Source organism: Rhinolophus hipposideros (assembly GCF_964194185.1).
Source record: "Rhinolophus hipposideros genome assembly, chromosome: X".
Lineage (NCBI taxonomy): Eukaryota > Metazoa > Chordata > Mammalia > Chiroptera > Rhinolophidae > Rhinolophus > Rhinolophus hipposideros.
Window position 1 is genome coordinate 3,884,403 of NC_138046.1, and position 27,139 is coordinate 3,911,541.

General features: G+C 39.2%; 1 protein-coding gene across 5 annotated transcripts in view; it reads left to right on the forward strand.

Annotated features, from left to right (window-relative positions):
• Nucleotides 1-27,139, forward strand: part of OPHN1 (oligophrenin 1) — a 314,749-nt gene that overhangs the window by 108,569 nt on the left and 179,041 nt on the right. For all 5 annotated transcript variants that reach the window (XM_081043828.1, XM_081043829.1, XM_081043826.1 and 2 more), the window contains exons 4-5: nt 8,749-8,810; nt 13,972-14,043. In XM_081043828.1, coding sequence (XP_080899954.1) covers nt 8,749-8,810; nt 13,972-14,043 — 134 coding nt within the window. The remainder of the gene's footprint in view (nt 1-8,748; nt 8,811-13,971; nt 14,044-27,139) is intronic.

Here is a 27,139-nt window from a genome sequence, read left to right on the forward strand (position 1 = left end):
GCAGTGTTAGATCTCAGAAATGCTGTAATGATCCATGATGTTTGGTTAAAAATATACCAGTAAAAGGCCTTATAGGAGTTCATAACTCTAAGCCAGAAATAAACATGGTCCAAACCTCCTTGAAACATTTGTCAACTTCTGCCTTGCAGTGTTTGTCAACTCACTATATACATGAGCAAAGAAGAATAAATATGAAAGCTTTTGGGGAACCTAAATACCATTTGTGAGGGCAGTTAGAGAAGAGGATGTCACAAATATACTTTGGTTGTGACTGCCAACACATTGTTATCTTAAAGCACTTTTAGAGCAGTGAATTGGGGACCCTTCTGACTGTGCAGCTAGCTGTGTGACCTTGGACAACTTAGTTCCCATCTCTGGACCCCAGTCTCCTTTATTAATAAGATGAGGTAGTTGGACTAAGGTAGATGATATATAAAAGTCTGAGCCTTTTAGACAGTAGGTTACCAGGATGCAGAAACTATCTTGTCATAAACCTCAGTGGGCTTTTAAAGTCTTCTGATCACCATTAAAAACATTTATAAGGCCTTTCAGAGGACACACATTGAACAGTGAGGTTTCTTTTGACTCAGTAACTTAATTTTAAATTGATTTAACAATTACTGACGCTCTTGTTAATTGAAAGTACGTATCAAAAACCTTTCACCCAGTTACCTCAGTGGGAATGGTTGAAAAATGACGACGGAAAAGCTGCTTTTCCATAAAAGCAATAAAAACACTGGCAAACATTTCCAAAATCAACTTTCTAAGAACTCTGGAAATAAACCAAAATTTGCAACACTGTAAGGTGTGTTTATTCAAGGAAAATGGCTGAATAATTGGAATAACAGTGAATTTTGTGGTGTTTAAACTTGCCCTATTTCCATCCCCTTCTCTCCAGCTCCACTAGCTTTGAAAACTAACAGCTACACAATCATGGAAGCTGCAAAAACCACCATCATAGCAGTCATTGGAGAGGGCAGAATAGGTTTGAAGTTCCTCTGAAGCTGGAAAAATATCACTTATAGGTCTGTCAAATATGAATTAACTTGGAGCTGACTTACTGCAAGTGGGGTTTTCCTCAACGAAATCTGTCAAAAACAATTAGTGGTAATTGTTTAGCCTGACAGCTGCCTCCATCAGCAAAAAGAATAGTAGCAAATAAGAAGCTGAACAATAAATCTAAGAGGAAAAACTGGAGAATGAGATGTCCATAGAGAGCTTTAAACATTGCAGCATGTTCCTGGAAATATAGAAAGTCACACACGTTTTGTTCATATCCAGAATTTGCACCTGTCCAGAAAAGACTTGAGGAAGCTCTCATCTTCCACTTCTGGCTGACTCAAAGATCTGTACAAACAGGAAATGAAGACTAAAACATAATTAGAAAACACCTGGCTGAATGCTGAAGGCATATACACTGAGCCCTTCAATAAAGGCTGGGAGACTTATTTGTTCAGAGCATTTAGATAAGTTGTGGTCCAATCATTAGCTGACCTCTAAGCTAACTGATGGAGACTTCAGGAGATTAACATGACAGAGAATACAGACTTTATAGAATTAGTCCATGAAGTCACTAAACAAACAGCAACAACAAGAACAATATACCATGAGAAGGGAGTTCTGATTTCCAAAGTTGTCACATTGAATTATTTAAAATGTTCACTTTTCAACAAAAAATTATGAGATCTGCAAAGAAATAAGAAAAAATGGCCCATGAACAAGACAACAAAAAAACCAACAGTAAATAGAAATTGTCCCTGAGGAAGCCACGTCATTGGCCTTCCTAGAAAAAGACTTCTAATTAGCTAGTTTAAGGGGGCAGGGGGTAGTAGATGAGGGCAAACAGGATCAAATATATGGTGATGGAAGGAGAACTGACTCTGGGTGGTGAACACACAATGGGATTTATAGATGATGTAATACAGAATTGTACACCTGAAATCTATGTATCTTTACTCACCATTATCACCCCAATAAAGTTTAATTAAAAATATTATATATGAGTAGTTATATAATTTATGTAAACATAAAATTTCAATTTAATTAATAAACAAGAGCCATAACAATTCTGCAGCTGGAAACTACAGTAAGTGATGTAAAAAATTCACTATAGGGGCTTAACTTCTGATTTGTACTCGTAGAAGATAGTACCAGCAAACTTTAAGACGGATGAATTGGATTATTCAATCAGAGAAAAAAAATAAGTAAAATGAACAAAACTTCAGAGGCCATAGATACTGTCAAGCATAAGAACCCATATATAATGTGAGTCCTAGATGATAAGGAGAGAAAGGGCAGAAATAATATTTGAAGAAACAATGGCCAAAACTTGACAAATTTGGTGAAAAACTTTAATCTACTTATCCTACAAATTCAGCCAACTCAAAGAGATACATGCTTAAATACATCACAGTCAAGCTGTTGAAAGACAGAAACAAAGAATCTTGTAAAAACCGTAAGAGAAAAATGACACCATGTACAAGAGTTTCTCAAAAAATTAACAGCTGTCTTTGCATTAGAAATCATGAAGGACAGAAGGCAGTGGGGTGACATATTCATAGTAATGGAAAAAAAAAGTCTATCATCTGTCACTGTGCAAACTTACCACGGTATTATAGGCTATATTCTCCTTCACAGATGGTTACTAGAATTAGTGGAGCAAATCACATTGTAAGGTATAAAAATGTCAAATCACTATATTGTACATCTGAAACTAATATAGCTAATATTGTATACCAAGTATACTTAACTTAAAAAAATAAAGAAAAATGTCTACCAACCAAATACTATGTACCCCACAAAACTATATAAAGAAACCATGACAAATTCAGACATTCTGTGGTAAACAAAAAACTTAAAGAATTAATCACTAACAGATTTTCCCTAGAAGTAAAGGAAGTACTTCAAGATGAAATGAAAGGACATTAAAGAATAATTAGAATTCACATGAAGAAATAAAGACCACCAATGAAAGCAACTACATAGGTTATATAAAAGGCAATATAAATGTATTTTTGTTTTTAACTCCTTTGTTAGCTTTAAAAGGCAAAAAACAATAATTATAAAACTGTGCTAATGGACTTATAATGTATAGATATGTAATTTGTACAAGGTCTGACAATTAAGTTTGCAAACTTGTTGCAACAATGTTGCTAACTTTTTTTTTTATATCAGAGGGATTACTCGTTATGAATTTGTACCAACTGGACAAACAGTTAACCAAGTTTACTATTTGGAAGTGCTGAAAAGGCTGTGTGAAAAAGTTAGACGACCTGAACTTTTCGCCAACAATTCATGGCTCTTGCATCATGACAATGCACCAGCTCACACGGCACTGTCTGTGAGGCAGTTTTTAGCTAGTAAACTAATAACTGGATTGGAACACGCTCCCTACTCACCCGGTCTGGCCCCAGTGACTTCTTTCTTTACCCAAAGATAAAAGAGATATTGTAAGGAAGACATTTTGATGACATTCAGGACATCCGGGGTAATACAACCAAAGCTCTGATGGCCATTCCAGAAAAAGAGTTCCAAAATTGCTTTGAAGGGTGGACTAGGCACTGGCGTCAGTGCACAGCTTCCCAAGGGGAGTACTTCGAAGGTGACTGAAGTGATATTCAGCAATGAGGTTTGTAGCACTTTTTCTAGGATTAGTTTGCGAACTTTATTGTCTGACCTTTCGTATAATGGTGTAAAAAATAATATAAATGGAGCCATTTTAAAATGGAGTTGGAGCTGCCATCCTAGAGGAACTGCCTTGCATGTCTTATGCCTCAGACTTTTGGAATGTTAAAACAGGGTAAAATAACTTTTTGCCTTGGCCTAAACTAACATTGTGTCCCAAAGAACTGTTATGACTTCTGGACTGATAGCTACTATACTGAAAATTAGAAGCATTGCTTAGAATTAGCATCACTGTGTTAGCTTATATGCACCAATAGAAATCCATTTCTTCTCTTGATGTAATTGTTCCTCTTCCCTTTCTCATAAACACTCCTTTTCTTTGTTTCTCAGTCAGAATACTGTTTGTGTTTCTGCCTGAATCAGTGCTTCTCAAATAACTATTCTTTTTTTGATCTCGAACAAGTGCTTGTTGCCTCTCACTTTGTCCTTTTATTTTTAGGTTAACAACAATAATAGCATGAATGATGAGGAAGAAATGGAGCTATGTAGGCCTAAAGTTCTATTATACTATTGAAAATAAATTGGCATTAGTCTGAACTAGATTATTATAAATTAAGTTAATTGTAATCCCCAGGACAACCACTAAGAAATTAAAATTATATCATAAAAGAAGCAACGAGGGAATTATGATAGTAAACTAGAAAATAATCTAACACAAGAGAAAGCAGCAATGAGGCTAGAGGAACAAATGGGCCAAGTAAATGAACAGACGCTTATCCAAAGAAGATAATATAAATGGCCAATAAGCACATGTAAAGATTCCCAGTATCATTAGTAATAGCATGAAACAAAACCACAATGAGATAACCACTTCAAACTCACTGAGATTGTGGGTATCATCAAGACAGACAATGAGAAATACTGGTAAGCATGTAGAAAAATTGGAGCCCTAATACATTGCTTTTGGTAACATAAAATGGTGTAGATCACTTGGAAGACAGTTTCGGCAATTCCTCAAAAAGATAAGCATAGAGTTACCATATGATCCAGCAATTTTACACCTATGTGTATTCCCAGAACAACTGAAAACACATCCACACAAAAACTTGTACACAAATGTTTATGATTGCGTTAGTCATAATAGCAAATAAATTGAAACAATGCAAGTGTCCATCAGTTAATAAATGGTTAAACAAATGTGGTATAGCCATACAATGAAGCATGTGGCAGGAAAAAGAAAGGAAGGACTGATACTTAGTGCAACATGGAATAACCTTGAAAACATGCTAAGTGAGAGAAGTCAGTCACAGAAGACTGCGTATTGTATAATTTCATTTATATGAAATGTCTATATTACGCATATCCATAGGAACAGGAGGTAGATTAGTGGTTGTCTGAATGTAGAGTAGGTGGAAATGGGAGTGATGCTAATGAGTTTCTGGTTTCTTTTTCAGGGGGTGGTGAAAGTGATCTGGAATTATATAGCGTAATGGTTGCACAACTTTTTGAATATACTAAGATCCACTGACTTGTACTCTTTAAAATGGTGCATTTTATGATATGTGAACGTTGAGATACTTGTCTTAATAATAAAAGTGATATAAATGATGAACGTCTAAGTATTACCTTGTCTTGTACACCTGAAACTGATGAATAAAGTGATGTAATTTTTTAGCAAAAGCTCATTTTGAGACACTCTTAATTTTGTCAAATTTTGAATTTATTTCTTCATGAATGATGAAGCCTGACTCAGAAGCCTAGCAGCTGGTAGTCTCTCCCTATCTCTGTTTGATAATCTGGTCAGGATATTGAGTAACGTAATCTTTGCTTACTTCTACCTGGAGACGTGTGGGCAGTGTGACAGTGGGAAGACCTTAGCTCTGGCAGCAAAACGGGTCTGAATATGAACTCTGCCTCTGTCATTAACTTCCTGTATGACCTTGAACAAGTTCTTAACTTTCTGTGAGCCTGAGTTTAGGGATAATTATATGAAGGATAATTACCTACCATGTTTCCCCAAATATAAGACCTAGCCAGACCATCAGCTCTAATGCATCTTTGGAGCATAACTTAATATAAGACCCAGTCTTATTTTAATATAAGACTGGATCTTACATAATATAATATAAGACTGTATATAATATAATATAATATAATATAATATAATATAATATAATATAATATAATATAACAAGACTGGGTCTTATGTTAATTTTTGCTCCAAAAGATGCATTAGAGCTGATTGGCTAGGTCTTATTTTCGGGGAAACACGCTAATAAAGTTATTTTGAATATTAAGCCCTCAGCCAAAGGGATTGATGCATTTATGTTTCAGGAGATTAATCTTTTCCTTTCAATGTTCCAATATGATACTTGTCGCATTTCCTTTAGAGGCAAACTGGTCTTGCCTGGAAACATGCCAGAATAACAACAAAAATCTCTCTGATCACTTTTGTAGCATAAAGTATTTGGGGACAGGAGGTCAGTAAACTTTTACATTTTTTCCTGTTTACTCTTTCTGGGTAGGGTATTTTTCTTCTGTGTGCTGAGGTTGAGCTTTTAGTTGGCGGTGTTTGCAAAGGTGACTTCCCTGGGTATGTGTGGCAACTTAATCCTCAGCAGAAAGGCTGTTGTCTGGTATGCTGTATTTGACCCTGAATTTCATTTCCTCATTACTGGCAATGCTGGATTAGTTGTCCAGTTCTCTTAGGAAGGGAAATCTATTTTTGATCAAAAATATATTAATATGGATGCATTTTTTCCTTCATGCTTTCAGTATGTTTGCTTTAATTCAGATACCGTTTGAGAATATACTTCCTGTTACTGGTGAGAATTTGGTAACTTTAAAATAGTAGTTATTAGAATTCAAAGGGACGCTAAAGACTGTAGCTTAATTTAGCTTTTATTTGTTTGTTTAGTATATGAAGAAACTGAAGTCCAGGGAGAAGAAGTGACTTGCCCAGTCACCTCGCCAGTAAGTGGCAGAACTGGAACTAGAAGAGTAGAGCATTGGGACAGGGAAAGGGGGTAATGTTTGTTATCTACTGTGTGTTGGCACTCTACATTTACCTTCGAATTCAGTCCCTACAATAGCACTCTCGGGTATGTCATCATATTTGACGAGTTCAGCAACTGAAGCTCAAAGGGGTCAAGTCACTTAATCAGAAGTCTCACAGCAAAAGGCTGATAGACTGAGGCTGCAAATCCAAGTCTATTTGTCTGAAGTTCATGCTCCTTCTAGTTCTCTATCTTGTCCACTAAACTAGAATCCTCCTCATCTATCACCCCATCTGATATTCTTTCTAACACACTGCACGCCTGGCTTATATACAGTGCCACACATGCTCTTCAGGAACCTGAGAAAAATAAAACTAGAATGCAGAGCTGGATTTAGGCCTAATATTAGACACTTAGACTAATGGAACAGAATTGGGAGCCCAGAAATAAACCCATGTGTATGTGATCAACTAATATTTCACAAGGGATCCAAGAGTACTCAATGGAGAAAGTCCCATCTGTTTGATAAATGGTGCTGGGAATATTGGATATTCACAAATAAAAGAATGAAACTAGACCCGGATCATGCACCACTCAAAATTAATTCACAATGGATTAAAAACTTGAATGTAAGACAGGAAATGATAAAATTCCTAGTGGAAAACAGGAGAAAAGCTTCTTGACATAGGTCTTGGCAGTGATATTTTTGGATATGACATCTTAAGCACCAGCAACAACAACAACAAAATCAATAATGAGACAACTTCAAACTAAATCGCTTTTGCACAGCAAAAGAAATAATCAACAAATGAAAAGGGAGCCTATGGCATGGGAGAAAATATTTGCAAATCATATCTGATAAGGGGTTAATATCCAAAATATGTAAAGAACTCCTACAACTTAATAGCAAACCAAACAAATCAAACAAGCAAATTAAAAAATGGGCAAAGGATGTGAATAGACATTTTCCCAAAGAAGTTATTGGAATAGCCAAGAGGTACATGAAATGGTGAAATGGTGCTCAGCATCACTGATCATTAGGGAAATGCAGATGAAAACCTTGATGAGATGTCACTTCATGCCTGTTAGAATGGCTATCATGAAAGAGACTCGAGATAAATGCTGGTGAGGATGTGGAGAAAAGGGAGCCCTTGTGCACTGTTGGTAGGAATGTAAATCGGTGTGGCCACTATGGAAAACAGTATGGACTTTCCTCAAAATATTAAAAATGCAACTACCTTATGATCCAGCAATTCCATTCCTGGGTGTTTATCTGAAGGAAATGAAATTACAGTACTGAAAAGATCTGAACACCCATGTTCATAGCAGGATTATCTGTAATATTTAAGACATACGAATAGAAACACCCAAGTGTCCATTGACAGATACACACACACACACACACACACACACACACACAATAGAATACTAATCAGCCACAAAAAAGGAGGAAATCCTGTCATTTGTGACAACCTGGATGGACCTAGAGGGTATTATGCTAAGTGAAATAAATCAGACAGTGAAAGAGATACCACATGATCTCACTTATGTGTGGATTCTAAATAAACCAAACTCATAGAAAAAGAAGTCGGATTTGTGATTGCCAGAGTTGAGGGTGGGGCAACAGGGTGAAAATGGTCAAGACCAAACTTGCAGTTGTAAGAAAGTAAGTACTGGGGATGTGATGTACAGCATGAGGACTGCAGTTAACACTGCTGGATGGTATACTTGAAAGTCGTTAAGAGTGTAGTTCCTAAAAGTTCTCATCACAGGGAGAAACATTTTTGTAGGTATATGAGATGATGGATACTAACTAATTTTACTGTGGTAGTCATTTTGCAATATATATATGACAAGGCATTATGCTGTACACCGTAAACTTATACAGCGGTGTATGTCAATTATGCCAATAAAGCTGGAGAAAGACAAACTCTTGGGTGGGGGATTGGCAAGAAAAAGAAGAGAAACATTGTACTGAACACATTTCCCTGATGGCCTTCGATTTGGCATCTTTGTCTGATGGCCACCAGGACTCAGGGCACAGGTCCTGGCCTCGTTGCACAGATCTCTGCCCCTTGCCTATCAGTACCATGACTAATTTGGTTTATTTTTTATTTTGTTCTTCCAGCTGAATCCTTCAAGGAATTTGCTGAATTGCTCAATGAAGTAGAAAACGAGAGGATGATGATGGTAGGTCACTAACCTGGGCCTGGAGCCCAGATCATCGCTGCTATTGGGGATTCTTCTGCCTTCACTGCTTAGATGGGTGCTCTGTTGTGGTTTCTGTGTCATTGCTGTCTGCTACTGTAAAGACAGGGAATAGATTTGGTCATTCTGCCTCAAGCTCCTACCCTGAGAGTGGAGCATCAGATGGAGAGAAATTAGTTGGGAAGTAAATCGTCTCCTGGTTCATTTCAGAGGAAAAGGATTTCAGAGGCCATTAAATTGGGCTGTTGAATGTGTCAACCCAAACTGTGGTCATTAGTGTTCTTAAGCAAACTATTTGTGTATGTCTGTCCTTCTAGAAATAATGCTACGGGCTTTATTTACATTTGATACATGATGGTTTTATTTAAATCTATGGGAAAACTTTTTTTTCCTTACATTTAAAGTCTAATTTTTAAAAATTAATAGATTTTAATAGTTAAAGCAATTTTAGTTTTGCAGAAAAATTGAGTGAAAAGTACAGAGATATTTCATATACTTCATTTCTCCACCTGTCCCTTTCCATACACTATTTCTCCTATTTTTAACATCTTGCAAGTTTGGTATATTTGTTCAAATTAATGAGCCAATATTGACACATTATTAACTAAAGTCCATACTTTGTATTAGGCTTCACTCTGTGTTGAACATTCTGTGGGTTTTAAATGTGTAATGTGTAATGATATGTATTTACCAATAAAGTGTCATCATACAGCATATTTTCACAGGGCTAAAAATGCCCTGTTCTCAGCCTATTCCTCCCTTCCTCCCTCCATTACATACGAGCCTGTGGCAAACACTCATCTTTCCTTTTACTCTGTGTTGTGTTTTCTAGAATATCATATTGTTGGAGTCGTATAGTACTTAGCTTTTTCAGATTGTCCTCTTTTACTTAGTAATATGCATTTAAGTTTTCTCCATGTCTTTTCATGGCTTGATAGCTCATTTCCTTTTATTGTTGAAGTATATATACACATATTCCATTATATGGATGGACCACAGTTTAGTTATCCATCACCTACTGAAGGACATCTTGGTTGCTTCCAGTTTTGGCAATCATGAATAAAGCTGCTGTAAACATGTATGTAGATTTTTGTCTGGGTATAAATTTTCAACTCTTTTGAGTAAATTCCAAAGAGTATAGTTGCTGGATTGTGTGGTAAGAATATGTCTGGTTTCTAAGAAACTGCTAAGCTGTCTTCCAAAGTGATTGGACCATTTTCTGTTCCCACCAGCAATGAAGGAGAGTTCCTGTTGCTCCACATCCTCACCAGCATTTGGTGGTGTCGTGTTTTGGATCTTACCCATTTTAATAGGTGTGTAGTGGTATCACACTGCTGCTTTAATTTGCTTTTCCACAGTGACAAATGGTGTTGAGCATCTTTCCGTATGCTTATTTGCCATCTGTAGATCTTTGGTGTCTGTTCAGGTCTTTTGCCCATTTTTTTCTGGGGTTGTAACTTTGGAGAGGACGACAAAGAGATCTGCCTTCCTTTTCTCTCATGACGTGACTTCCTATTGGCAGCTCAGTTTTATTAAGCCCTTTGTTCCAATAGAAGAGTTCTCGAATCTGTGACACTCTTCCTTTTCAACAGTGTGGTGCTGGCTTTTCAAAACACTGCTCTCACTTCATCTAGGTCCCTAGAGAAGTAGCATTGAAGGCAGGGCTTGGAGGTGTGGGAATTCGAGACTTAGGCTCTAGTAATGGCTGTGCCACTAACACTGGTTGACTTTAGACTGACTAATCACTTATCTCTGAGTCTCTTCTTTCTTTATAGGTAAAATGAGAATCATAATCTCCAGCTCCCAAGGTTATTGTAAATACGCCAAATGATATAATGAATGTGGAAGTGTTTTATTGATAGCAAAAAAAGGAAACTACTGATTACATGTATTGTTTCTAGTTATCTTTTGTAGCATCCAAGATTCTGCTTGTGGAAATTTTGCTTGGGAATTTTCAGTTCAAGAGATTAGGTTGTGAGGATACTGAGAGACCAATATGGGTAGTTTCCATGGAGTCTGGTAGATGGCCCACTAGCTAATCCACGCTCTACTAAATGTTTTCTTCTGCCCGAAGAGTGTGTGGACTGCTGCCAATGTTGATCTCAAAGGCATTCACCCCCACTTCATTCGAAAGCTCAGCTGTACTTCTCTCCAGCTTTAGTTGTTTCTTAATCTCTTTTATTTACCCAGTTACAAAGCTCTAAAATATTGAAGTAGGATTCATCTTTGGAGATGTTTTTCTCACCCTTCTTGCTGGCTCTTTTCCACAGGACTGACTCATTTTCTTCTGTCTTTAATTATGTTGTGCCCTTTTGTCCCCACAACTCTTCAATCATGTACTGAGTGTCAGCTCCCCATTTCCCATTTGATTCCAGGAATGCTGTGAAGGTTAGGCTCAATGAGGGCCTTTCAGAACATGCCAGGAATTCATTGCTTGGTCACACCTCTCCCATTTCCTGGAACTGTGGTAAAAAGACTCCTGTACCCAGATATGGATAATGTGGGGGGTGTTAGTCAGCTTTTTATCCTTTCTATAAAAAGGGGCCTAAAGAAACTTTAGAAGAATAGGAAGGAAGTTCACAGCCCTAGCACGTGGCGATGGCAAATGTCTAGTCATTGTCATAAATGAATTTAAATTGTGGAAGGAACTAGGGACGGAAGAAATGAAGAGGAGCATCTGAGCTATGATTTCTTAAACAGTACCCTAGGGGAGGTTGTAGTATCTCAGCAGGTGGCTTTGAAGTCTGGATGGCAGACTTCCTGTATGGTTAAAGAGGGAGGCTTGTCTAGATGCCTCTATGATACTGAACGGGACTGAGGCAATGTGCAGGGTCTGTCCTTGAGGACTGCCAAGAATAAGAAACTAAAGAGGCCTGCGACATTTAAAGCAGTTATCCTCCCTGCCTCCTGTTGGTAATTACCCATCCTGAGCCATTTTGCACCTCTGGGTTGAATACCATCTCTACCTTCCTAGCTGCCCTACCTAATGTTAATTTGGGCTTCATTCAATGGAAACCTGATCAGATAACCTCACTAATGTGTTTGGGATGTCACTTATTATCCTGGGGATTCTACCCAGAGACAACAGGCAGGGACTTGTCTCCTAGAGAGCCCACAAAATCGATGCACTGATCAGAAAGGGGAATAAAGGCCAAGTTCACTTAGAAGAGCTTTGATGAGTAGCTGTTAGACTTCTTTTTCAAAATTAATTTATTTTTTATTACAGTTGGCATAGAATAAATAAGTAGTTGCTAGACGTCTAAGGTGTTTAACGATAAAACAGAATGAAAGAGAAAAGGAGCCAAGGTTACGTGTGAGCTTTTCCTACATCTCTAGCTCTGTCTTCTGGCAAAAGATAGTCTAGTAACCAATGAGTGTCAAAGAGAGGAAAAGGTTCCGAGTATCTGTTTGTGTTGTAGGAGACTGGGAGTGGTATCACCAATGTGATTAAGAGGAAACTATGGACTCCAGTTTCAGTGAATCACGCACTCCTTTCCTAGACTGACACAGGGCCAAACATGTAAAAAGCAGTGGCCTTATGGATCCTGTGTGACAAGTTGCTGGCATACATGCTTATGCAAGAAAACCCCCTTGGAATATAGAATACTGGCAACTGCCATCTTTGGGGTGCTTGCATATACAACAGCTCAGCTGAATATCCATACAGAGGCTTGACATACTGTCTTTAGAAGTGGCGAATCACATAGTATCAGTTCTGCTGAACTGTGTTGGCTCAAAGCAGTAACGACCCCACTCATATTCAAGGGAGAGGGGACAGAGACCTCACCTTTCAATGGGAAGAGTGTCACAGACTTTGTGGCCAGGTTTGAAAACCTCCACAAAAGTAAAGAAGAAAAATGACTCTCTGTACTGGATGTATGACACCAATGACTTCATTTGTTTCCAAGTGGCTACACAAAGTTGATGACGTGTTGGCCAAAGGAGCTGGGCTGCTACTTTAGTAGAAGAATTCTTGTCTTCAGTCAAGGAGAGTGACTGGTGTCTGTATTTTTGATACCAGAACAGTTAGTGGAGGTTTGATTGGATGATGGTTTGCCCATTTGATGGAACCTTGGACCACAGCTGGACACAAAACAGAAGGCCCAAAGTGCCTGCACGACCCGGGTGAAATATGTACTAAAGCCCCAAGTTGCCATGCTTTTTGGTGGTAGCTTAAAAATTGCTTCTTAGTTTTGAGAATATAAGAAAGGTGAAAACTAGCTTTCTCCTCTGTCTTCCATTTTTGTTATGAAGATCTATCTTGTCTTACTGATACTTTGTGTCTCACCTGACAAGGAAGCCAGTCCCACATTTCCCTGTCTTATAATAGATCAGAATTAACACACTGTGTCCCCAAAGGCAGCCCTTCAGATGTGTTCTCTGTGGTCCTTCAGTAAATTGCAAATAATTCCCACCACTGAAGAAACAAACCCCACTAGTTGTCCTGGACAGATGCAGTCTCCCAAGAGGTTTATATGAAGACAAAGCTTTGTAGGTCTCCACTTGCCCACTGTGCAGGGCTTCCAGTTTTGATGTGATGGTTTCCTATCTTCAGAACCATATCAATGCCAATATTTTAGTGCTTGGACAGGCTGTTCCTATGAGCTTCTGAGCATCCATAGGAAGTTCGAAGGCCTGGTCTGGTGCTCTCTGTGGTGCTGCGATATACTCCAAATTCTGAAGGGAACATTTTGGTTTTATGACACCCCAGGAGAGGACTGGAAACGATTTACTCTGAGATTTATGCTAATTCAATTACTGCTAACTCATTTGCCTCCATGACATGGTTTATGCTTGGTGCAATCGTCCTTTCATGAATTTTTCATTCCCTTTCTCACCACATATACTTCTGGCCTCCTATGTCTGTTTCTGGACATGAATCTGGTTATTTACCAATTAAAAACTCAGATCAGATGATCAGTGAAATTACAGAGGCATGCCCCTAATGTTCCTTCTCTCATTTCCTCTCCAAGCATTTGATTTTAAGAGACCAATGTGGGGAAAAAGACAGTATCCCAACAAACTAGCAAACTAATTAACATTTTTCAGGATGGTGCATTACCTGGGAATGCCTGAGGAATCTTGAATTTAAACCTTGCTGACTAATCTAAAACTTGTTTTGTGTGTTCTTTCTTTTCTCTAGGTACACAACGCTAGCGATTTGCTAATCAAACCCCTGGAAAATTTCCGGAAGGAGCAAATAGGCTTCACTAAGGTACATTTTCTCTGCATGTATAAGATATTTTGTACATTGAATAGTTGTTGGGGCTACCACCCTTCACTCTTCTGGGGTGAGAAGGGTTTGTCTCTATAAGAAAACTCATCATCAAAAAAAAAAATAAAATAAAAAAAATAAATAAATAAATAGAAAATCAATTGGCTCCTGGCTGTGCTTTTAGCTAGCGATGTATTAGGTTGGTACAAACGTAATTGTGATTTAAAAGGTTGAAAAATTACAAAAACCGCAATTACGTTTGCACCAACCTAATAACTGGACAAGACACTTCTCCTTTTGGGTCTGCAGTTTCTCTGTCTTGAAAATGAGGAGCTTGCTAATAATAGCTGTTATTGAAAGACTACTTACTATGTGTGGATCCCTGGGTTAGATGCTCTACATTCATTCTCTCATCACAACATCCCTGTGAGGTCCTGGTATTATCGCCATTTACATGGGGCCTGTGGTTTCAACAAGATAAAGGACATGACCAAAGTTATATAGTTACTACCGTGTTTCCCTGAAAAGAAGACTTTGCTGGACCATAAGTTCTAATATGTCTTTTGGAGCAAAAATTAATGTAAGACCCGGTATTGTATTGTATTATATTATATTATATTATATTATATTGATCCGGCATTATATTATATTATATTATATTATATTATATTATATTATATTATACCTGGTATTATATTATATTATAATAAGACTGGGTCTTATATTAATTTTTGCTCCAAAAGATGCATTAGAGCTGATGGTCCGGCTAGGTCTTATTTTCGAGGAAACATGGTAAGAGATGGTAGCCAGGATTTAGACCTCAGGCTCTTTTTAGCTTCAAATCCCACATTCCATTCAGCCACACTATCTAGATGTGTGCTGTGCAATATGGTAGCCAATATAAATAAAAGAAAATTAATTCAGTTACTCTGTCATGCTAGTCACATTTCAAGTGCTCAATCCTGGACAGCACAGATATAGAACATTTCCATCATTGTCCAATTTCTGTTGGACAGCACCGTACCAGATAATCTCGGATTCCATCCAGCTTGTCTACTCATGGATCTCTTGGGTTTCCCTGTCTCGTAAAGGGGTATGAATAATTGTGAACTTGATTCTTATCAGCGAGGTGTAGGCCTATTTTGTGAGCTCCAATGTATCTGTACCAGGTAACCCAGATAATCTGTGAGAACCAAATGTAGCATTGTGACCAAGCATCTGGCCCTTTTAGGACTAAGAACACACCATTCAGTGGCTATTATTTGGGATATCATGACAAGTAGTTTGGACTGAGGATATGAAAATGTAGCACGTTCTGAGAAGAAACAGTAGAACAGTGAATGGGCTCCCACTGCCGCTGCCATGAGTCATGTTGACGTGGGTGTTATTTTGTGCGACTAGCATTCACGCAGTCAGTTCTCTGGATAGCCCAGCACTTCTGGATTCCACTCGGTTCATCTGGAGTCTCACTAGCATAAATACTTAATTGGGAAAATACGTACATGGAGGAGAGCCAAACCTCTCAAATCACAAGTGTGGTATGAAAATAATTAACTAGTTGGTAAGGAACATGACTGTTGTTACATCACTAAGTAAGGAGAATAATGGACACATGATTTCAAAACCCTCACACGTGGTTTACTTTCATTCCTGGATGAGAACAGGAAAAATGAGAGTAAGTCGTCTGAGGGCCAGGAAATGAATTTCTGTTACATACTTCCTGTGTCCCAGGATTTTAATATGCTATCTTCCTTAATTCTTGCAGCAGACATGTGAAGTAGGATGTATAAAATCCATCATCCCAGTGAAGAAGCTGAGACTCAGAAAGGTTACATTCCTGTCAGTCTCTTTCCCCTAGTTCTTTACTAGTGGGGCCAACCTGTACACCTACAAGGAAGGTGACCAAGGCTCAGTGTGAGGGTCAGTCTCAAGAAACTATGTAAAATTTTCCTAGCAGTAAAATTTAAGGCAGCAGAACGTGCTCTGAAGTAAGGACGAGAAAACGTAGCTTCCAGTCTAACCCTGTGTGTTATCAATTTATTACCTCTCAGTTCGAACACTCCTTAATACCTGTTCTGTGAAAATGGACAGAATTCCTTTGTATTTATGTACTTATTTATTTGGAAGTTTTATACACTTTATTTATTTTGACATTCAATATTATTTTATATTAATTTCAGGTGTGCAGCATAGTGATTAGATATTTATATAATTTATGCAGCGATCCCCCTGACTAGTCTAGTATCCACCTGGCACAATATATAGTTATTACCATATTACTAACTATATGCCTTATGCTTTATATCCCCTTGACTATTTTGTAACCACCAATTTGTACTTCAGCTGTTTTACCATGCCCCTTACCCCCTCCATTCTATCACCCCAACAAATGTAGTACCCATCTGACACCGTACATAGTTATTACAATATTACTGACTATATTCCTTATGGACAGAATTCCTTAAGCATTTCTCCTTTGCATTAAGCAAAAGATTAAGTGAAGGGTGCTGGAGGGATGTTACAGGAGGAAGGGGCTCTCCTGAAGCTTCCAGTTGATGCATGCATGGGTCAGTAGAGTGGGAGTGAGATGCCTGGCGGGGCTCTGGCCCAGCCACACACCAAGAATGCATGGTCCCTCAGTGACCTCAAAGCTTCTGCCTGGCGTGGCCATAACCTTTCTGCACGTTTCTCAATATAGCTCGCTCCCTGAAGGCCTCCCCACCCATGCTGTCCCCCAGCTTCCCTCTGTAGGTCCCCCATGTAGCACGCCTGCCAAATGGTTTGTAACAGCGCTGCTGCTCCCCGCTTCCTCTGCCAGGCCCCCTTGCCTCCTGGTTGTGCCCTACGTGGGAGGTTCCACTGAGGCAGGCTGGCCCTGCGAAGCTCACATCACCCTGGAGCTTGCACATCCCCTCTGCATAGGTACTCCCCTGGTTTCTGGGTGTCTGTTCCCTCCTGCAAGCTGGAGAGCTACTTCCTGTTTCCTCAGTGATTGCAGACCCCCAGGCTAAGTCAGCAAACCTCTCTGCTATTCAGTGGCTTAAATTACACCTTTTCCAGTGAGAGCTGAACTCCTCCCAAATTTGTCCTCCCTTGGGTACCTTCCCTCAGCCTTATGGTACCATATAGAGTTTCAGGATATCTTGTATTTACATTTTTTAGTTTAATAAGTCTGTAGTTTAAAAGTTCTTGATACTGGTTTCTATCTCTTGATTGGGCCCAGACTGATACACTCAGCAGGGCGGCTAGCTGGCTCTGTGACTTTGTTGGTAGTGGTGTGCTTTGCTAGGCCCTTACAGATGTAGACGGATGTTCCCTTCTGAACCTCAGAACAGCCTGTACAGTAGAGGTTATTCTCCCTTGATTACAGATGAGGACACTAAGGTTCTGTGAGGTACAGTGGCCATGGTCACTCACGCAGGAAATGATGGAGCTTTGAGTTGAATTCAGTTCTTCTTGTAAGACGAGGGCTCATTTCACTTTGAAAGATGTCACTTCTTATTTGGGCCTCAGTTTTGTCTATGTACAACAGGAACAATGGGCAAATGATTCCTAATCAAATCTTCTGTTTGAGATTATCAGGGTAATTAACTAAATGTGCATCGATTGAGTAGTAGAAATGAACCTCTCAGAATTCAGTATGCTGCAATGTCAAAATACACTAGATTCTGAAGACCGTATGAAAAGAAATGTAAAATATTTCATTAATATTTTATATTGATGACATGTTGAAATGACACTGTTTTGAGTATATTGGGTTCAATAAAATATATTATTGAAATTAATTTCACCTCGTTCTTTTTCCTTTTTTAAATGTGACTATTAGAAATTTTAAAATGGATGTGGCTTGCACTGTATTTCTATTTGATAGTACTGCACAAGACAAAGTAGTTACCTTTCCTGGGGGGCACCTGCCATTTCAGGGAGGCAGCATTGAAAGAAAATTCATATGCACACAGGTATGGGATTAATTAATTTAGTTAACATCAAGTTCTTAGAATAGTGTCTGATGAATAAGTGTTAAGTGTTTTCTGGTGTCATTATTGTATCATCATCATCATTGGCAACAAAACAGGGAGAATAGAATGCGGTCCATGAAATTGCCCAATAGATGATGGACTTATTCTGGTTTACAAATGAAAAGAAGAGAGGTTAATGAGTGAGGCAAGAAGAGCAGGGTCCAGACAATAAATGTTTCCCGAGTGGCTACTGATTTATGGAGAGGTTTCACGTCACTAGGTCTGCAGCTCTGTGTTTGGCACTGCATGTTGTGGGAGATGTCTTTTTGTCATAGATACTTAAAACAAAACAAAACAAAACAAAACAAAACAAAAAAACAGAACCAGAGTTCCTTACTCAGTAGGTCTGGGGTAGGCCCCAAGAATTTGCATTTCTAATAAATTCTCAGGTAGTGCTAATGCTGCCAGTCTGGGTGGGGACCACACTTCAAGAACTACTGGGCTAACACAGAGCTGTGGGGGGGTAAAAAAGAGATGCAAAATAGCAGAGTGCTGGGAACTAAGAGGGGACACATTCTGAACAAACTCATCTTGTTTTCTGAACGTGACACTGACACTACCGCTCTTGAAATAAGAAATTAGTTGTGGGAAGGTGATGGAGCAAGCATGGAGGGGAGTGATTTGTGATGCTCAAATAATATTTTTCTCCTGTGGCTCCTGTGTGGGCAGATTTTGAGCTGTTGGTGAGACATGGCTGGCTAATGCAAGGCACTGTGTTTGCAGAGTTCATTGGCAGGCCAGTGAACTCTGTTGTCAGTTCACCGTGGGTAACTGGGTCCTAGTGGATAGGGTCTTTTGATAATCAGACTCTCAGATGGCTATTTTGTGAGTCATTTCACAGGGACAATCAGTTCCCATCAGGTTAGTCATTCTGTGATGCCTTGGGCACTAGCTTCTGTTATGCAATAGATTCTGAATGGCTTCGATAGGTGGTTTCCCAATCATGTAATCAGGGGCCAGAGGATCTCACAGGTGTCATCTTTCAGAGGATTTTTTCTCCAGGGGAAACTGTTTAGCTGGCGCTCCTAACTCCGTACTTTAGCCAGAGCAGTTTCCCTCGGATCTGTTTTATAGAGTGGACTTTGGGGGCAATAGTTCTTTTAAAACAGGACTCTGTTGGTTAAAAAAAAAATTTGCAAACTAACTCTTTATACTAAAACCTGATAGTTCTCCTTTTCCAATTCAATAGGATGTGTCTTTCAACCTCTGTATGGCAGTTTAGTTATTTATGCAATTAGATGGACATTTGTTTACTTTTAATTATCATGTGTAATCTACAGTTTCATCAGACTAATTCCATTTTACAAACATTACGTTTTGGAAAAACAGTAGTGTTTAGGTTTTGCCTTCTAAGAATCTAAATTATATACACCAAGCATACATATATAAATATAAAATAGTACAATAGGCTCTGTAAAAATAAACCTCAACAGTCTCCATCTTTCCCTACTCTTCAGACGCATTCATTTTTAACCATTTTATTTGTATTATTTTAATGGTTACTTTTATGTTTTTAAAAATATGCATATATTGCTATTACTTGATTTATTGACTTTAGAAATTATTTACTTCTTCATGCTTCCAATACAGGTCGTCATTGCTCTTTCCCTCGTCTTCTAATCTTTGATAATTATCACATCCTTTTAATTCTTTTACTGCTTACTTCTGTCACTTTAAATAATATACTTTAACCCCTATTTCTTACTCCATCAACTCTTGACCATAGCTTTGTAAGATATTAGCACCTCTGTCTTCCTTTACTCTTTTAACCCTCGACTCCTGTCAGCTATACCTTCACTTTTCACCGATAGGGTTGATAACATTACTATTCTATCCTGGAACCTTATTACATCTTGTTGGTGGCTATTATTAGGCCCATTTTACAGTGGCAAAAGAAGTGACAAATCTGGGATTTGAACTCGAGTTTCTTGGCTCTGAGTCCATGAACTTTGACATTTCTTATATTGGCTTACTATAGGTATTTATTTCTGATGGCTAGGGGAGATCAAGAATGATCCCCTTCTTTACCCTTTTCTCCTAATTTCTTATCTACTAGGCTTAGAGTTCTTTGTTCTACTCTAGACTCCTGTTTGGTTAACTTCTTCTATTTCTCCCAGCTCTCAAAAGTCCCAGCACATACAAAGTTTGTGAGTCCTCCCCCATGTGTATATTTTAGCTATCGCTTGATTAGCAGAACCCTTCTCACCCCTATTTCCCTTCTCACCACCATGCAGCTTCCCGCCTCCCTCGCTCCAAGGTCAAGGGAGGACAAATATGGCTCAGTCCATCTCTGTTCATAATGGGTCTTTCATCGTGCAGTGCAGAATGCCGGGCTGTCCATTGGAGAACGCTGAATAAAGACTCAGTCATCCCCCATAGACACATGACAGGGAGAGTATTTGTACCCTTTGATTCATATTTTTTGGGTCTTGTCAGAGTTGCCCACAGTACGATGTTTTCAGTTCTTTCAAGGATTCTCTTGCCAGAGAGGAACAGCCACTGAATCGAGCCTTTGTGTGGTCTCTGGTGGGACCAGGGCCAAACTGTCTAACACATCTGAGTCTGTATTTAACCCCCTTTTTGGAGAGTTGGAGCTGGTGTGGAAGCTATGATATAGTGTGTTCTCACCCAGTAGATGGCAGGCCAGAAGGCACTGGCATCAAAACATGGGATTGACAGTCTTGTTGCTATTTCTTCTCCATGAACAGAGATTATAGAAAGACGTTTAGGCAAAGGATCTGTTTTGCAGTAGTTGGGGTTGAAAAAAATACAGAAGATGGAAAAAAGGCACAAACCTGATAGTCAGGGTAGATGAAGCCAAAGATAGTAGTTTTTCCTGCATTCCAGAAGCCCTGGGAAAGGGGAGAAGGTCAATGGCTGCAAGAATGCATTAGTGAGAAGAGTCAAGTAGTCAAGGTGCCCAAGAGCTAAGCTATGTGACAATAATCCAGAGGTGATTTTCAAGCCAACATCAAATATTTTACAAGCCTTATAATAATGGTTACTTGCTATATTTTAGCCCAGTTAAGCATTATTGTCTACATCTCCTAATGCAAAGTAACTTGTCCAGTGACACAAAGTTATTAACAGAAGCAAGCTTCAACCAGATTTTTGTTAGTCCAGAAACCATACGCTTTCCACTGCACTGTGCTCCAAACTTAGCTTTGTGGGGATGCTATGGAAGAATTGAAAGGAAAAAAAAAAAGAGTAATAATACCTATCAACAGTTGAGTGGGTAAATGTATTGTGACAAATTTGCATTACTTTACAGCCATGAGAATGAGTGAACTAGAGCTGCTGTATTACTCAATATGGGTGAATCTGACAAAAGGTCATGGGGGACAAAAGCCAGTCATAAAAGCCTTCAACTCATTGGATGAAGCCCACTTGCATTATGAAATGTGATCAGCTTTACTCAAAGTTCACTGATTTAAATGTTAATTTCATCTAAAAGTTACCTTCGCAGCACAAGTAGACTAGTGTTTGACCCAGTATCTAGGTACCATGGCCTAGCCAAATTGACAGATGAAATTAACCATCCCTTAGCATAAGAACATTTGTTGTTGCTGGAGGTAAGAAGTTCCAAGTTTCAATCAGTGGCCTCCAGATATCCTCTCTATGATTCTCTTGGACATTGCCTCAAGGTCATAAGATGGCTGTCACAGCTGAACACATCACACCTTCACATATTAGCATCTCACGCAGGAAGGAAGGGAAAAGCTCTTTTTATATAACATTTTCTGTCTTTCATCCAGAAAGAAAAATGTCTTCCTAAAGCCACCAGCAGACTTTCCCTTATATCTCATTGGCAAGAACTGAGTGGTGAGTCAACTTCTAGGTCAATAATTGGCAAAGAGAAATGGAAGTACTAAGATTTCCCCTTAGCCTTGTTTTCCCTGAGAACATTGCTACCTGCCTGATTTCTGAAGAAATAGTAAGGAAGAAGCTGGGAGGCTGTTAGGTTGGCAATCCACAGTGACTAATAATGGTGTTTTCAGAATAGAGATGTTGGACCACAACCAGGAACTTTTGGAATATGCTCAACGGTCAGGGGAAAGAAAAATTCTGGTTACCTGCCTCTAGTACTTTAATAATCACGGATGAGCTCTCCTGTCTTTGTCTTCCAAAGAGAGACTACAGCAAAGAGCCAAACAGGGAGAGGGACTGCTCCAGGGTCCCCTGGAAGCTAGTGGCAGAGCTAGGAAGAGGAACCATGTTTTTCTGACTCCTGCCTTCAGGCTCTTTGGATCAAATTAGGTTTTGGACTTAGCAGGTCTTAAGTGCTTGAATAACTTAGATGATTCCTGCCTATATAATGTAGGTCTGTTGTGGTTTTTAATTTTAAAAAAGTTAAACCTAATTTGACTTCTTATTATCCATTCACACTGTAGTTTATATTTGATAGCAGACGGGACAGTCAAAGCTATTAGTCTAATGTCACTTTACAGATAAGGGAATGGAGGCTTAAAAGGTTAAGTGGCTGACCCAGGGCACCAGCTTGTTAGTGGGGGAAGTAGGAACAGAATCCAGGTCACCAAACTCCTAGTCAGCTGTAATTACACTTCCCTTTAAAGCTATACCATATTTATGGTATTTTAGACAGAACTCAGCTCTGCTATGTATACCCAGATCACTTAGAATCTTATCAAGCTCCTTGAAACTTCAGGTGGAGGGATACTGCTGAGATAACCTTGTGGGCCCAAAGTCATAGCCCTCATTTAACCTGCTTCAGTCATTTCCCTTTAGACAAATTCATATGCAGCTCTTCATCACAGCTTCCTGATTAAGAAAACAAACAAACAAACAAGCTGGAGTTGAGCTACATTGCTTATTTTACTTCTAAAGTTTTGTGAAGAATACAAGCCAAGACTAGAACTAGTAGCTGGTTATGTAGATTGCCACTTTGAAAATCAAGACATACCCTTTTAAGTTAAGCTGATGTCTATCCAGACAACTTAATCAAACTTTTAATTTCCTCACCTGTGTTTTAAGTAAAGCAGATTTCCTCTGAAAAGACTCCTGGGAAACTGGGTCCTCCTGATGGTAGGACATGCCTCCCCAGGTGGCATGTGCAGAGTTTTATTTTTTTCTTAGTTATTTGTTTAGCTTGTGTGTGTGAGAGAGAAAATGTATTTTGCTGCTTCTTATTATCCCTTTACACTTAGGAAAGGAGTTGACATTATTAGGCAGTGAGAACAAAAACCTTAGACCCAAACCAGAATTTTATAGCCGAAAGGAAACTTTTAGTATAATGTTTTCAGAGCACTTACTTTCCTCTCTTTGACGGTTGCAGGGGAGGGTACCAAGTCCTCCTTATCATAATCACTGCTAACCTTCTCAGACATTCAGTCAGTGTTAAGTATTTTCCATAAATCGTCTCTTTTGAACTTTGCAACAACTTTGTGATATAGGTACTATTATCTTCATTTTGCAGATGAGGAAACTGAGAGGCAAGGAAATAAGAACTTGAAGTAAACGGTGTTTGAGTTCAAGGGTAAATTCTCATATTGGGAAAGTGTTGGTAGATCAAGTTGCCCTCTGATAGTCATGACATTTAGTTTGAGCTTTAATTTTTTTTTCCCTTAAGAAATTCATCATGGCCACAAAATACTTTTCTGGGGGCCCCAGAACACCTTCATATAGGTTAGCTATTACAATAAGAATTCTGTACAAAAAAGCACCCCAAGACTCAGTGAAATACGCAGTGAGCATTTATTTCTAGCTCACATGTCTGTGAATTGGCCTCAGTGAGGGTTGAATGGCTTGGTGCAGGCCACAGGAGCTTTAGGTCTTCTCCATGTCTGTGCTTTTCAAGGACCAGGAGCCTTCTGGGACTTATTCTTCTCATGCTGATGGCAGAAGTGTGTGGTAGGTGATCTCAGAAATGTGAGGTCTTTTAAAGTTAGATTCAAAACTGCCATACCATTCATTTCTCACAAATTCCACTGGCCAAAACAAGTCGTATGGCCAAAGCCTAACATAGGTTAGGAAGTAAAATAATTTCTACTTCTAGTCGTAGAAACTACAGAGTCACATGAAAAAACAGATGGAAGCAGGGAGGGAGGAAGATTTGGGAACAATAATTTAATCTACCATGGCCAGCAGGTGAGAGGTAGAGAAGGTATTTTGATGAAAACTGAGAAATGTGGTGGGAAGAGTCTTGGGGTCAGACGACCTGGATTTGAGGACTAATCCTGACATTCACTAGGCAGGACCCTGAGGAAGTCCTTTTCCCTCATGTTATTTTAACATTCTGGGTTAATGAGATCTGTTCGTCTAGTATTTTCATTCTAGAGAATGTTGCTGAAGCAAGAGGGTGAAGTGATTAGCCTAAGTTCAAATAGCTAGATGAAAGAGTGAAGACTAGAACCCAGGGTTCTATTTCTAGTCCTTTATCTTTATCATTACAGAAGAGGAAATATTTGGAGTGCCATTGAGAGAGGTTTCAGCCCTCCTTTCCTCCTGAAATGAAAAGTTATTTAGCTGCAATGTCATTTCCCTCATTGCAGTGCTGATCTATTTTCCATTTCTTCCAAGGGCTGAACAAGGGGAAGTAGGCCAAAATCATAATAGGAGGGGTTGAAGTTCAAGCTGAGGTAGTATGTCCTGCATGAGACAGTATTTATTTATTTTATTTTATTTATTTATTTGATTAGTTTCAGGTGTACAAAACAATGTAATAGTTAGACATTTATCATTTACACCCATCACAAAGTGATAATCCCCCTCCCCCAATCTGACATCACATACAGCCATTACATTTCCACTGTCTCTATTCCTTATGCTGTACTCCACTTCTTGTGACCATTGTGACCATACACACACACACACACACACACACATACACACATATATATATACACACACATATATGTATATACATAGATATATAAAATTATAGTTGGCATTCATTATTATTCAGCTTCAGGTTCAGGTGTACAGTGCAGTGATCAGGCATCTACACGATCCTTGAAGGAGACAGTATTTAAATGCTGTATGTTGTTAGGGAAAGTGCTAGCAATACTGACCCCCAAGATCTTTCAGTGATGTTTTAAATGGAGTCATTCCTGAAGCAACAGAATAGGCTAGATATGATTCATGACCTCTTCTAACTTTATGGTACTATAACCCTGTCTGCATAGTTGTTTGTTTATTAAACTTTTATGTAGTGCTCATTTTGTGCCAGATATTCTAAGTACTCTACAGGTATTATTAATCCATGTAATCCTCAAAGCTACCCTGTTAGGTAGGAACTCTTATTTATTCCTCTTTAAAGATTAAAATCAGCAGTGACAACAGAAAAACAAACAGTAACACCAAAACAAGGAAAAACAAAAACCTAGGGCACAGAGTGGCTAAATATTAGGTTGGCGCAAAAGTAATTGTGGTTTAAAAGATTTAAAATAATTACGAAACTGCAGTTGTTTTTGCATCAACCTAATAACTCCCACAGTCCTGCATAAAGAGGATAGAACTGGTACTTGAACCTGGGTCAGCTGCTTCTCCAGTCCTTGCCCTTGTCCTGTGCACCCATGTCCTGTGCACCCACAGAGACAGTATCTAGACACGCAGGCATCAGAATGGAACATACTAACCCAGCTACTTTTACTGGTTCTGCCACATGGGACACGTTACTTCACCTCTAGGAGCCTCGGTTTCAGCTGTAAAATGTAAATAATATATCTACCTCACAGGGTGGTTGTGAGCACTAATGCGACAGCGTATAAAATATGCTTGGCGCTAAAATAGGAGTTCTATTTCTGTGAAGTACTCTGTCAGTTTTTCAAATGTCTTTGTAATGATCCCTTTCAATCCTCCATAACTTTAGTTTGATTGACTTATCTGTGCAACTTATGCTTTAGCAACTGTACAAAGTCACCTGGTGTTGTCATCTCTGTGTGACACAGGGAGAAAGGCAATGGGACAGGTTCCCACAGGCAGAGATGGAAAGCCAGTGACCCTGCATGTCTTGGCTGTCTGGGAAGACGCCGAGCTGTGCCATGCCAGCTCCTTTTCCTTGATGTATCCTCACCTTAAAAATGGTACTTCGTGAGGTGTAGAAAGGTCAAATCACTATGGCATACACCTGAAACTATTACAATATTCTATGTCAACTATAATTAAAAAGAGCTTCACATTCCAGAAAAAAAAAATGGCACCGAATCTGAATTTTCTTGGCAGTGTTGAGGGTGAGTCTTCTATCATGGTTTTGAAATTTTCAATTTGTTATGTGCATCACTTCTTTTCTGAACCCCCAGTAAGACATTATTGAACTTTTGCTGGTGTCCTTATAAAGAGGGTCTCAGTATGTTGCGAGATGGCAGAGTCTCATGTCCTCTGGGGAGAAGCATCATTCTCCCACATAGAGAGTAATACGCTATCCACACACAGCTTACCGCTCTGCCTGTGCCGCATGCTGGAATCTTCAGGGACTGGTATAAATGGATGGAGGATGTTGTATAAGCTCATATCCCTTTCCAAGTGGGAGGAGGAGAAGGGACACAGCTGTCAGCTCCACAGCTGGTCTTGCCAGCCCAAGTGATCCCGGCTTCCACTGGGCAGAGAAACAGCCTCCCTGGCACATAGTGGGGAGATTTGCTGAATCAGACCAATGTTTTAACCCTTGGCAATCAATACATGTTACCTTCCTGCAACTAGGACAGAAGGCGCTGGCTGCCTGAATATGGTGTTTTCCAGGCATTTTGTGTGGTCCTCAAGGGGTTCCCACCTACCTGCTTATCTGCTGTAGGGCCCTGTGGTGGGAGAGTGCAAAGCCCATCACACTCAGACATTTGGGTGGACACCTACACTGCCTCAGTGTTCACTTAAATTCACTAAACTAAAAAAATAAGAAACAATCCCAAAAGACAGGTATAAGAGCCAGCCTTCTCCGTAAGCAATTTGTTCTTTTTTTACTCCAACTCTGTTTATCTCTAGAAGGACATAGCTACCACATTAGCTAATGTCAGCATTTCTTTTTACACCTCTATGGAATATTGGGCTTTGGGGGTACATCTCTGGTCCTTGCTGGTCTATGAGGGCCTTGAAGGCTGATTTCTGAACCCCCTCAGAGCTGA